This window comes from Takifugu flavidus, chromosome 8, assembly GCF_003711565.1.
Source record: "Takifugu flavidus isolate HTHZ2018 chromosome 8, ASM371156v2, whole genome shotgun sequence".
Classification (NCBI taxonomy): Eukaryota; Metazoa; Chordata; class Actinopteri; order Tetraodontiformes; family Tetraodontidae; genus Takifugu; species Takifugu flavidus.
In genome coordinates, this window is record NC_079527.1 from 3493393 (window position 1) to 3506866 (window position 13474).

General features: G+C 41.7%; 1 protein-coding gene across 4 annotated transcripts in view; it reads left to right on the forward strand.

The window, feature by feature from the left end:
- prex1 (phosphatidylinositol-3,4,5-trisphosphate-dependent Rac exchange factor 1) overlaps positions 1-12356 on the forward strand; it is a 54915-nt gene extending 42559 nt beyond the window's left edge. The window contains exons 25-41 of one of the 4 annotated variants that reach the window (XM_057042148.1): positions 323-578; positions 1429-1626; positions 3828-3916; positions 4383-4465; positions 5032-5122; positions 5263-5391; positions 5474-5515; positions 5656-5873; positions 6021-6123; positions 7289-7432; positions 7984-8098; positions 8861-8927; positions 9059-9103; positions 9541-9716; positions 9924-10026; positions 10189-10256; positions 10369-12356. In XM_057042148.1, coding sequence (XP_056898128.1) covers positions 323-578; positions 1429-1626; positions 3828-3916; positions 4383-4465; positions 5032-5122; positions 5263-5391; positions 5474-5515; positions 5656-5873; positions 6021-6123; positions 7289-7432; positions 7984-8098; positions 8861-8927; positions 9059-9103; positions 9541-9716; positions 9924-10026; positions 10189-10256; positions 10369-10411 — 1970 coding nt within the window. In that variant the 3' untranslated portion in view covers positions 10412-12356. Of the gene's footprint in view, positions 1-322; positions 579-1428; positions 1627-3827; positions 3917-4382; positions 4466-5031; positions 5123-5259; positions 5392-5473; positions 5516-5655; positions 5874-6020; positions 6124-7288; positions 7433-7983; positions 8099-8860; positions 8928-9058; positions 9104-9540; positions 9717-9923; positions 10027-10188; positions 10257-10368 lie in introns of all 4 variants that reach the window. The other 3 variants (XM_057042147.1, XM_057042150.1, XM_057042149.1) reach the window with 3 other exon arrangements.
- The last annotated feature ends 1118 nt before the right edge of the window (positions 12357-13474 follow it).

Consider the following 13474-nt stretch of genomic DNA (forward strand, 5'->3'; position numbering starts at 1 on the left):
AAACGGCGCGTATTAGACCTCATCCTTCTAAACATAATGTTAAACCTAATCCATAGTCAGTTTTGGGATGTCTCATATGTTTGCAGCTTAGATTGGGCTGTAGCCTAAACAACCATTTTTCTATCCTTCTGTCACTTAGCACTTTGGTTACACAAGTGCCATTTAAGAAGTTGTTTTTCATTAAGTGTAAATGGAGACCAGACGGGAGTGTTACTTCATCTCTTCAAACGTTTCAACATCTGGGGTTGATCTGATATTATAGAGAGAGGCTGTCTCTCTTCTTCGCTCACTGTTTATACTAACTGTCTGTCCTCTCCTGTAGCACAACTCAACCCCATGTCCCATACACAGCATTGTGTGACCAGCATGGGAGCTCCTTCCTGGAACTGCACTGGCCTGGAAGGGGGCGAGGAAGATGGCAACGGGGAGGTGACCGATGAAAGAGGCCAGGGGGAAGGTGGCCTGAGCTTCTTGCTCAAACAGGAAGACACAGAGACCCAGGATAATTATATTTGCTTGTATAATCGCCTGGATGTTGCTGTAAGGGAGATGAAGCAGTATGTGGCTCAGATTGATGTGTAAGTGACAAAATAAATCTCATCTGAGGCAAGCATTAAATACAAAGAAATCCCGCAAATGCATTAAAAAATCTTTTAATCAAGAAAGCTGGTTTTAAATAGTGGCAAATCCCCCCGGTTTATATACGAGCTGACAATTTCTTTATATTAAAAAGCCTGTGATCGCCACGGCAACCCCCCCCGGGTCTGTCCATCAGCTACTTTTGTCTGTCTGCCCTTTGCTTCCTTTAAAGCTGAGGATTTACAAAAGAAGCATTCTTCAAGGCCAAAAATATTTATGGGCCAGGCCCAATACAGGAACAGGGTGTGAGGCCAGGATAACATCAAGAAAAGGAGACTAGTATTGTCCATCTGTCTCAAGGAAGGGGTGGCACAATGGGAATGAGCAGATGTGTTTTGAAGGCCTGTATCCAATGTTTGCATATAAATGTAAGCATAATGGTGCTTTGACACCGTTTGTGAGACTTAGTTTATAAGCAGTTTATATGCAGTTAAATGCATATATTAATTGCATTATTCCCCTAAATTTCTTAAGGCGTATTAAGAAAGATAGCTCATGATGTAAAAAGGCAAAAATGTTTCCTAGCTGTGGGACTGAACTGTCCCAAAGCAATTTAATATGTGTTCTGACATGAGGATAGTATGTTTCATATGCAACATGTAAGAGTTGTGCTTTAAGTCCATGCTTGAGCCATGTCAAATGCAGAGTTCCCATTAGACATTTTCTTTTATCAAGCAAAAGTCTAATTGGGTTGTGTTTTAAGTAGGTTACCAGTCATTGCTGCAGTGTTATGGTACAGTATTAGAATGTCATCTACCGCTAACAAGTGCTCTCCCAATCCTCTGGCAGGCTCTTGTCGTCCATCACTGAACCCACAGAGCTGCAGGGGAACGGTGGAGAGTACGACTCAAATCAGACCCCTTGTGAGGACGGCTGTGACCAGGACAAAACGGAGCAAGGCGGAATTAAAAAGGTCTGCTTCAAGGTGAATGAGGAGGACCAAGAAGACTCGGGTCATGACACGATGAGCTACAGGGACTCTTATAGGTAAGACACTTCCTGAAGCTGACATCATAGTAAAATGAAATAAAAATAACAACAGTGAATAAAAAAAATGCCATTTTTATGTAACCAGTCAACTTGTTTCCCCTCTTCACCAAAACTGCCTCTGTACCCTACAGACCCATAATACTTCTCATGTCCCTCCTGAGGGGGACCTAAAATTATTTCCACATGTTGGCATTGTAACTGAGCCAGCGGGCTAAAAATGACTTCAAAATGTCTTGGTCAGATCTGGTTATGTCATTTGCTTGTTGTGACATCACTGAGGTGTTTCAGCGTGCGACAGAGTGCGCGTGTGTGTGCGCACAGTCCACTAGACGGTGCTCCACTGAGCCCCACCCTCCACCACCCACAAGGTTGTAGTTATTGGTTGCTGCTGTGGTGCGTTTGGTGTATAATAGGCCCGAATGTTTGGGGCGGCGGCCTCCTCGGCCCCTCTGTTATTAAAACGCCATCATGTGTAATGGGACTACCTCATAGCAATAAAGTGCTAAGGCAAGTGGACATGTGTGGTAGATTTTGTGCACTCTACGACATGTATCGGGATGTTTTTGTAAACTTTCAGATTGGATTAAAGAAGTGCTGCTTTGCTGCAGAGGTGGGTGGCGAATCTCGGGAACAGACATTAAAGCCTGAGGTGTTGGCGACGGAGTGTAACGCCGTCCAACAGTTGGGGATTGTTGGCCACGTGCAAACACGTGGACTCGTGGTTGAGGCCAGAAAATTCCAGAAAGCACAGAGAGCAGAAGAGTGTGAGGGTGAAAAAATAATTGCCGCCTTTTTTCGACTGTTATAGTGGGGCTGACATATTTATTTCCTGATTCTGTGCCAGTGTGCATGACCTGCATTCATATATCTATATACCCTGTCAGTTCCGTTTACATTTCACTCGCTACATCTCAACTGTTAACCTGTTTCTCACACACGAGCCTGGTCAGGTCTGTGTTTTTATAGGTTTCTATCAGCATAATTGCTCATTCATTACATTCCATGGCAGTAAACTAGCCTTCATTTAGAGACAATAGAGCCTTTCAGTGTAAATAGACCCTGCACTTCAAAATTATTGGCGTTTTATGTTTAAACACTGAAGGAGCTGAGTAGGTCCTCACTTGGCAACACATCTTTTGCATTTTCTTGCTTGTATTTATTTCCATCCCTTATATATCATTAATCTGTCATTTTCCAGTACAAATACTACGTATAGCCATAAAGAACATGCAAATAGGATAAGACAGACCAGGCTGTGGATTAATATTCCCTGGGATCAAGAAACATTGCCAGGGTTTCTACGAGTTCATGCTCAGTAATTATGCAAATGCCTTACACAGTATGCATTTCTCTGCAAGCATGAACATGATATGGACAGTATGACGCATGCTTCGAAAAATTGGATAATTTTCAGTGCGGAACTGCAACTACTGTGCACACACCTCTGGAAACCGGGAACTCAGATCCATAAGTATTTGCACATGCACACTAGACACCAGGGAATAACCTGGAATGTAATATTCAGCATAGATTGGGCTCCTCTTTCACACTGTAATGAGAATGCAACACTGGAGTAATAAAGGCTCATAGTGCCCTGTAATCCATTTCCATTTGTCAGTATAATTCAGCCAGTGACTCAATAAAAGGGGATCACGAGCCCCTGTTCTTGAAGTGTGACATAATTTGAACTGCGAACTGCAAATCTTTGTGCTCGCTGTAATTGTTTTTCACACAAATTCCCGATCCTCCTTTAGACTACTCAGTCACCTTAGTCGGTTTCAGTTGTACCATACAAGAAATGAAGCAACAAAAAGCCTTAAACACATTTGCACGCCTGAGAGGAATGCTCTTAAATAAGTATGTGTGAATAGGTGAGCTGTATTTCAGCATCACACACATTTATTACCAGTTAGATGTTTGAGACTCTTGCTAGTTAACTGAATTCTTTGCCCTTAACAAGTGGTGGTTGTTGCCAAGAAGAGCATTTAATTACTTCTGACTTCATGTACTGTAAATCAAAAGGCATTTACAATCAGAAGGATTATTTGCCAGCGTAATTACAAGACACAGCTTTCCAAGACCTCTCTGTGGTTAAAGAATGGAATGAACTCTGTTTTATGACATATTTTAACTGTATGCATCTCTCTCTCTCTCCTCTCTCTCTCTCTCTCTCTCTCTCTCTGTGTACATAATTGCAGTGAATGCAACAGCAATAGAGATTCTGTCCTGTCCTACACCAGTGTGCGAAGTAACAGCTCCTACCTGGGAAGTGATGAGATGGGATCAGGTAAAGGAAAGATTGTCCACAGTAAAGACACTGAAACGTTTGATCAACAGCTACTCAAGGTTTTAGTAAATTTCTCCCAAAATAATTGGCTATAGTGGTCATGATCAACTCGGGGTTTTTGCTCTTTTCATGTCAGTCATGTGTCCTACTTTCACAATGCCAAAAATGACATCAATTTTTTTTTTGTGGAGGTCCTCAGATCTGCCATAAATGTTGCATCCACATTATTAATGAAATTAATGAGGCGAGAAGGAATCCGCTGAGGAGAATCACCTCGTTTTTATCAGCAGTGTTCTGTATCAAGGCGTTTAAACTCCCTATAATACAGTGGTGATGTTATTTGATAGATATTTTTCTACTCTGCGGTTTGACTATGAAATGTATATATGAGAGAGGAACAGAAGTACTTAAGAGGAATGTAAAAACAAAACCTGTAACTGGATGTCTGCTGGTTTTTGGTTGCTAGGTGATGAACTTCCCTGTGACATGAGAATCCCTTCGGACAAACAGGACAAGCTGCACGGCTGCCTTGAGCACCTTTTCAACCAGGTAACTTCTGGACTTTTACTTATTGAAGTATTCTTTTATTTCTGATCGACCTCCTCTACAATTGGCCTGACAAAGAGAAACAGGACCACGTAGGCATGGGAATAATAAAGCTATGCGTCGGCCCATAGAGAACAGATGATTGTGATCAGAACCAGTCAGCATCTGGCCCTCTGTCTACTCATCAAAAATCTGTTCTTAGCTTTCCCCCTTCTGTCTTTATTTCCCTTTTCAAGGCAGACCTGGGGAAGGGGGTGTACGTTCCATAAAAGAACATCCACCCATTTGTCATTTTCAACTCTTTTTTTTAACTTCTTAGTCATCGTAGTATTCATCGGGGTCTCTTCTAAATGTAAATGAAAGAAAACAGGGGGCGGCTGCAAACACAAATCTTGTTGTTAAGGTGGAAAGTTGCTTGCCAGGAGCTAAAATAGAGATGTCTTAATGCATGTGCGTGCGCGTGCAGCATCTGGGAGGCGGCTGGAACACGATAGAAGGCAAACTGCAATATGGTGACAATATGGTGGAATCTTATGAGTGCACGTGTGTTCTTTCATTTCTCCACACAGGTTGACTCCATCAACAGTCTACTCAAGAGACCAGTCATGGCCAAGGCCTGTGAAGAAACCAAGCACTTTTACTCTGACCACAGCCACCCAGGTAACCCTTTTAATTGTCTCTGTCTTTGTGTGTGTGTGTGTGTGTGTGTGTTGTGTGTGTGTGTGTGTGTGTTCAGTGAATTCATCTCCATTAATTAGTGCTCACACCCACAATTCTGTTTTTGTTTTTAACTGTAGCAGAATTTCGGCCAACAGAAGATTGGACTCTTCGCTGTCGCTCTGTTATTCAGAAGAACATCCAGGAGGACCCATGGAACCTACCCAACTCCATCAAAACCCTGGTGGAGAGCCTCCAGAGATTTGTGGATGGTATGTACAAAGACAAGGGCAAACATGTGAAGGTATATAGAGTTACGGCTTCTCACTTCAGCTTGTTTTTAAATCTCTACAGATGGGAAGAACCAGCTCCTCCTGGCTTTGCTCAAGTGCACAGGTAGAGTTTACTAGGAGTTCCAATGATTAAACTATAAACAAACAACATGGACAAAACAAGGGTTCTGTTACACCCAATAAGGCTAGTTGTTGCCTCTGGGATCAGTTCTTTACCTGCTCTTCATGTCTTTAAACCACCAGATACGTCGCTGCAGCTCAGACGGGATGTGATCTTCTGCCAAGCGGCGACAGGTGCCCTCTGCACTTTCGCCGAGCAGCTCTTGGCAGCACTGAGGTCACGGTTCAACAATGCCGGCGAGTACCAGGAGGACGGCACGGAGACCAGTCGCAAGTGGCTGGAGCAGATATCTGTCATTGGCGTGCTGATGCATTTTCAGTCTACGCTATCGCCTCATCTGGTGAGACTTGCGCTGGGGTTGTGAGAGCACAGGAAGGATGCCTTTTAGATTTCAGCCGGATGTTGACCCACATTCATACTCTGTTATGTCTGCCACATGGTCTCACAGTCTTTAAAATCCTTTCCTTGCTGTGGATTCTTCCATCAGAAAGAAGAGCAGACCATGCTAGAAGACACCAAGGCAGCACTCTCAGATTTGGACAAAGTGACTGTGTTCTTCAGGCAGCTGGAAGACGAGTGTCTTGTTGCAAGTAAGAGACGTGAACAAAACCAGACTCTGCCTATTCAAGTCCCTCTGCAGCAAATGGGCCGTTGTATGGTCCGACTGACTCTGGTCTGTCCCATTATGTGGATTTATAGTAGCAATTGAAGATTTGTTGTTCTCTTTTAGTGGAAAATGACTGAAGAGGGAGTCGGCATTAAACAACAGCCTTTTCATTGCATATTTTAGATGACAGACTTTAGTTAAGTCGTGTTTTATAACGTATAAATACATATTATATATCTAAGAGCTTATTCTAACATTTTTCTGGATCTACTCCAGCATGGCTCAGGAGAAAAATGGACCTTTGGCCTCAATTCTGTTTTAATTAAATGGTTAACATTGGAAATCCACATTTCAGAGTAAAGATTTTGGTTTGTCCTCAGTGATCGCTGAGGCGATGTGGCACTAGAGATTCTGGGGTGGTTCTAACTCTATTTACATTAGGGTCTGTTTTCACTGAACGTGCCCCTAAATCTGCAGATATGAAGAACAAGCCCATCCTGAATTGGTTTTCTCTCAGAAGTGAGATTGCTGCTTAAAGCAAAAACTAAACCCATTTCAAAATTTTAAGAGTCAAAGCTATGAATGAATGATGAGGTATTACTATTCAGCAGCACAGTCTTTTTCTGATGCAAAATCACGAAAGTCTGCTGCAGTCGTGCGTGAATGGTTTGCGGAGGCAGTGTCCACACTGTTATTAGTCTGCTAATGGCATCTCCAAGAAGCCGAGAGCTCTATTCTAGATAGCATCAAGCCGTGTAAACAGCACAGAGTTGGAAGCTGCTTTGTTCATTTTGGAGCATCAGTGCCAGGTTCTTCGCATTATGGCTTAATGGGTTCTGTTGGGAAGAGCTAGACCTGGGAGTCACTCAGCAAAAGGTCATCTTTTCCCTTTTCCCAGAATGGCCCATGTGGCACACTTAGGAAACTTTAGCAGATGTCTGTCAGCTATTGTCAGATTATAAAAGCTTACCGCTGTGCATACAAGTAATCGTTTTCAGGTTTGATCGATTGCTACTCATTCATTTGCTACTGCAATTACAACTTTAAAAACATTTGTTTTCTCTACAAAATATCATTCTGATTTTCATATATTGACCGCTTATACTGACACAGTTGTCATAATTCACTTCTCCTCTCTTTTTTTGCAGACACACCAGTGTGTTACCAGGTGGAAGGTAGCCGCCAGGCCCTCAGAGTCACTCTGTATCTGGACAGCTGTCACTTTAGTGAGCTGCCCAGTCGGTTGCAAAATGGAGGCAGCTTGAAACTTCACACTGTTCTTTTCACTCGAGGTAAGATTGGACTCGGAGCCTGAAGGGTGTACATGAATGGAACACAACCAGAGCATTTTGTTCTTTTTTTAAAATCATGTTTCCTAGAAAAAGTACGTGTGCAAACATCAGTTCATTCGAGTGATTCAGGGACACCTTAGAAGTCATTTGAACGCACCATGTTTGGAATGTTCGAATTGGGGAAATAAATACCCAAACCAACTGTGTTGATGAAAATGTCCATCCTTGACATTCTCCTTCGCTGTCATGTTCCAAAAATTCTTCATCACTGTTAAGTAGCTCAGCATGAATGCAGAAAATTACACGCCAAGTCGGACCGCTAAAGAACCAGTAATATTCCAGAGAAAAGTGCCAACCACTCGCTGAAGTGCATGGGAGCTACCATGTAGACCTATTGGAGCGATTGAGCAGGGTTACGCTGTAGATAAACATCGCCATCTATTGGTAGGAGTCTGTACTGCAGGTTATCTTGTGCTTTAACACTGTTTCCCACAGATATTCATCATGTAGATATTGCATTGCTCTAATGCACTCTGACGGTGTTTTTCAAGGATTGGACCGTACTGAGGGAGTGTCCCAGCAGGACTGCGCAGCCATGGAGGAGTTCCAGCAGCGCATCAATGCGGTCTCACTGGAGAAGGTCAAGGCATACTACCGCAGACTCAGGTACACCTTTGTGGAGAAGAATGGTTGGATCCTTTGCTGTGTGACAAAAGCAAAAAAAAAAGTTTATATCATGCAGATTCCATGGTGAAAAAAATAGTTTTATTAAGTCAGGTTTAATAAGTCTTTAATAAGTTTTGATTGTGGGTCGAGCAATAAAACTTGAACTAGATCATTCTATGAACCATAACTGAACCTAATATTTCTAAAGTAAAGGAGTGAGCATAGCTTTTGCTCAAACAGGGAACATTTACTATTGTTTTGATGCTAAATAACTTGATACATCGATTGATAAATCTCCCGTTAACTACAACTTTATAATATTGAACTAAAAATTTAAATATTAAAATAAAAATTTAAAAACATGTTCTATAACAAGGTCATGCAGCTAACTAAGTAAATAAGATATAAACTTTTGACTTGGTCACATCTACGTCGTTAACATAGATTCATAAAGATTTTCTTTTGTATAAGTTTTGTCAGTTATGTCCATTTGTCAGTCTGGACCGTAATGACGTTCTCTTAAATAACCCAATAACGTAGTCATGATTTCCTGTTATGCCTCCGTTGCAGTGAAATGAACTGGCAGCATCAATAAATGATGTAACATGGAGGGTAGCAGATGCATATTCTATAAAGTGAAGTGCTGTAGATGCTAGATGACTCAGCTCTGACACACGAGTCAGTGGGGAAAAAAAACAAAATCTGCAGATTTCCAACGGGGATGAAGAGGTTTGGAAAAAAATATGTTTTCTTTCCCTATAGGGCTTTCTATTTGGAGAAGTCTCACCTTCCTACAGACTCGAATACAACAGCAATGAAGATAGACCAGGTAAAAACACGTTAGCTCCGCTGCTTCTATTGTGGCCAATACCTCACTCTATAAACTGTATATTAAGCTCACTATAAGTCAATTTTACTGTATACATTGAGTGTGTTAACTAAATATAAATGCAAGCACAGATACTGGGCCTCGAAGTTAGAGACCTTCAGCCAAGCATTTCAAAAGTAAGGTGAAATAAGTCCTGGTCCCTCATCTGGACTCCCCCCACCACCTTCCATTAGCGAGTCAAGACCCTATTAACTCCAACTAACCTCAACATTAAAAGCATCCTCCATTTGAACACTGAACGAGGGTTAAGAAAACCAGCCTGTTAAACTGACTGTAGCTATTCCAGCCATTAGATCCAGTAGATTAAAGAACCTGCCAAAAAATGAGCCTCAGATTTGAATGTCCTCTGCTTTGCTGTTAGTAGACCACCTTAACATGACACTACTTTGTTGGTGAACTGTTTCTAATAAAGATATTAGTGGTATTTTCACTGTCACTAAATTTAGGCAAAGCTTTTGATGCACTAACGCCCCCCATAATTATCTTTAAAAATGAGCTCACTCTTTTGATGTCAACAGAACACTCTCAAACCGAAACTGTCTCCTCTTTGTAGCTGCTGCGACCCCTGAACACGTTGGATGATCTTTGCCGACTCATGCAGTCCTACGTCAATGTGCGCCCAGGCACCCAGGGCCACCCCTCAGGTGTCAGTGTGCTGTGTGTGTCCTCTGAGCTGTGTAACCGCCTGGGAGCCTGCCACATCACCATGTGTGGCACCGGCATGCATAGGTAAGCCTGGCTACATCCCAGCATTATTCCCATTAAGGCTTATGTGGAATGAGCGGACTGTCAAGTCAATAAGTGTTAACACAGTGTAATAGTGATGACACGCACAACAAAAACCACCTCAAAATAGTAGCTACACCTCTTTGTCAGGATTGCGTGCACGGACGTTGTGCGCACAGCATTCACCTTTTGCTGTTTTGTTCTTTGCAGATGCACCCTAAACGTGACTCTGGAGCAGGCGATGATCTTAGCCAGGAACCATGGCCTCCTGCCACGCTGCATCATGCAGACCATGGACATAATGCGCAAACAGGTAGATGTCATAGGGCGTTTATTTTCAGGCACATCAACACCGTGTGGTGCGTGCGCCTTTTTGGTTTTGTTTTAGTGGGATTGCGGACCGATGAGGGCTGATAAGTTCAGACGTAAATATCTGTTTATTCCGGCAGTTAATAATGCTCTTCCCTTGCTCCAGGGAACAAGAGTTGAGCTTTCTGCAAAAAACCTCAAGGTGATGGACCAGATGCCGCCATCATTCCCCAGGTAGGAGCTAAAGACATTCGGGGGCACCTCGTTCTAACCCCCTCAGCAAATAATACTGTTCACTGTGTCGGGCGCCATTTCCAATCACGTCTTTTTTCCCCCACCCCAACAGACTCTTCAAGCTTTGTCTGCCACCCTCAGATGGAGATCTTTAGTGAAAGAACTACGTCAAAGAACTCACTAGGGAATGGGTAAATGTAGAAAACGGAGCGGGACCGGAACAGAAGTTTCACTGCTTTCTTACCAAGAGTTGCTGGCGGTGGAAAGATCCTCCCCATCTGCTGTCCCACTGCCTTACAGGGATCATTCCATCATGGACACCATGCAGCTTAAATGAGACTGTATTAATGACCATTGTCAGCTGTCAGGGAGCACCTACAATGAGACCTGTGAACCATTTTGTGTTATACATGAAAGCCCTCTATAATAGCAATGTTGCTTTAACTGACTAAAACATTGGCATGGATGACTTGAAAACTGGTGCAATGGAGTTGCCTTTTTAAGGCCTCTAAAGGAAGACAGCCAGTGATTATGCCCATAACCAAGCTTGTGTCATTAACTGGATTAACCAAACTACCTGTAGCTGACTGTCTTAAATTCCGATGTTCTCATTTTCGCCTTGGACTGCAACTCCAGAGGACTGTCCCCTTCTGTTTTGGGAGGCGGCGTTGTTCCCCAAGGCTCAGTGTTTGGACCCTGTGTGACGTCAAATTTGAATTCTCATATTTTAGCTGGAGGAACGGATGCAACAAATGCAAACGAACAGACGAGGGGTAAGTAGGGATTGATGAGCAGATGAGAAGACGGGTGTTTAGATTGTGAGGGGGGTGCTCATTCTTCAGCCCATTGTATGTGGTTACTGTGCAATTACTGTAGGATTAGTGTACGTACTGTATTACTGCACTATATGAAGGATAGTTATTTATTGTGTCCAGAAAGAGCATTTTATCTCTCACTTAAACTATCAGGTATTAAAAAAAATCTAAAGCATTCCAGTCTTGAACAGTATTTAAAGGACCAATGGCCTGCCATTGTTTTAGAAATAACTGCTTGTTTTTTTTTTATTTATATGTGTGATATTTTTATGATGTTTGCAGGTGATACATTCAGGTAGTGTACCAGAGAGGGATGGAAAATGAGCTAATTAAAATCAGTAAAGGAAATTAACGGGGCCGCTGTCTCTCTTATCGACCACATTATCAGGATGGAAAATTATTAATATCTCACTTAAAATACATTAGTTGAAGTTTGTTAGTTGAAGTCTTCTGTTTAAAGATAAATGCTTAAATTTGGTTCTTACACGGTCTTTTGACTATTGTGCATTTACTGTAGGTTTCAGAATGCGTATCATAATTGTCCATGGGATCGGTTGCTATAGACAAAGGGATTATTTTTAGATTAAAACACCGTAGCTTTATTCTACTGCAGACTAGCATTTCTTGTACATAACAGACTGTCGTTGTCAGAAAAATGTTAGTATGTGTCTCATAACTACAGAGCAGCCCTATAAGTTAAATTTCATTTATTTTTATGAAAATAATAGAGTAGACATACAAAATCTATTCCTGAGTGCATTTCAAGAGAATTTCTTTTCTTTACTCACCACTTGCTGGTTTTGAGTGTTTAGAAAGGTCCGACGCATTTCTGCAACCCGACGTGACATGCTGCATTCATTGGGCAGAACTTTTAGTCCTATTTATTTAAAATCTGTCTGGTTCCAAATAAGCATGTTGGAGTAGCATGACCACTGTACCTTTGCATCCCTCTGGTAATAAATTCTCGCATTTTTAATAAGGCCCGTTTCAAACTTGATCTTAAACTCTGTAAGCTCAGAAAGCAGGAGTCATCGAGTTTGAACTGTGTTTCAGTTTTAAAGAAAAAAGAAAAAGACTGCAGCATGTTGGTGTAGCTGGGCAATTATGTCAGTGATTACACAATGATTTACATTATTCTAATGTTTTTTTGTAAATACTTTATTTGCAAATTTATGTTGCTTGAAAATAACTGTACAAAGCATCTTTGTTGAATCTTTCTAAAATTATAATTGTAAATGCAATCTTAACAAGACAGTAAATAAAAATGTTCCCAGTTTAGAGTTTATCTTGAGTTCTCGTTGTTTTCAATGTGTTTGTCTGCTGTGTGGATGGGTGATGTTGCCTCCACATTGGCCCGTATAAGCAAAGTATGACTAAGTGCAACAGAGAAAGAATCAGTTTCGTCTTTCATTCCAATTTCTCGTAACTTCTTGCTCATTCCTTGTGTTCTGCTTTCTAGCCAACCTGAGGCTTATTACGGAGAAACTGAACTTGCCATGAACCTCCTGCTGTATGTAATGGAGTTGCTGATGAAAGATTTTTATTTTTATTTTCCAGCTTTATATGTATTGTCAGCACTAGCACAGGAAACCCACAAGAACAAAGCATGAAGCACCAGGATATTTTAGAACCCTTTCACACAAAACAGTATTTCTCATTAATCAGTTGTCTTACATCTTTATTTATATAGCTTCTGTTACAATCAAAATGGTCTCTTGGAGCTTTACAGAATCTCAGTGGAAAGAACAGAAACCTTAAGCAGGACCAGGCTCACATGAGGGGACCCTCCTGCTGATGGCTGGCTCGGTAGAGGAGGAGGAGAAGGGAGGAGAGATAGAGAACAGCATGCATATAAATCATGCAAATTCATTAATTACACAGAGCAATCAAGGCTAGAGCTGAGCATGGTGCTGGGGTCAGAGGTCAGCAGGTCAGTGCACACCACACTTCAGCACAGCATAGTGCACTTCACATGAAAGAATACAGTATAAGACATTCTAAATTCCACAGACAAAACAATCTGAGGCAAAAGAAGTTCTCCATTATTCATTCTATATTATCCATGTTGTGACATTCATTAAACTGTACCATAGAGATGTTACTGGTGTCCCATTGGTGGGGTACCATGAGTGGGACTGGATGGATCCATTACTTCAGTACCTACTTTGACAATGGGAGTGAGGATAATGCACTGTTCACTATGCAATATTACTGACAAATCATTACAAGCAATCATGAATGAGGACAGGTGTGGTCACATAGATGCGTATAATAAGCGGCAAACTGTTGGCGTTGCGTTCAAGTACTGATCAAATATATGTGCTTTTAATACCTTACAATGACGATCTGGTGGTGCTCTGAGGGCGTTTTTTCAAACAAAGAGCTAGTTTCAAGGTAAACAAA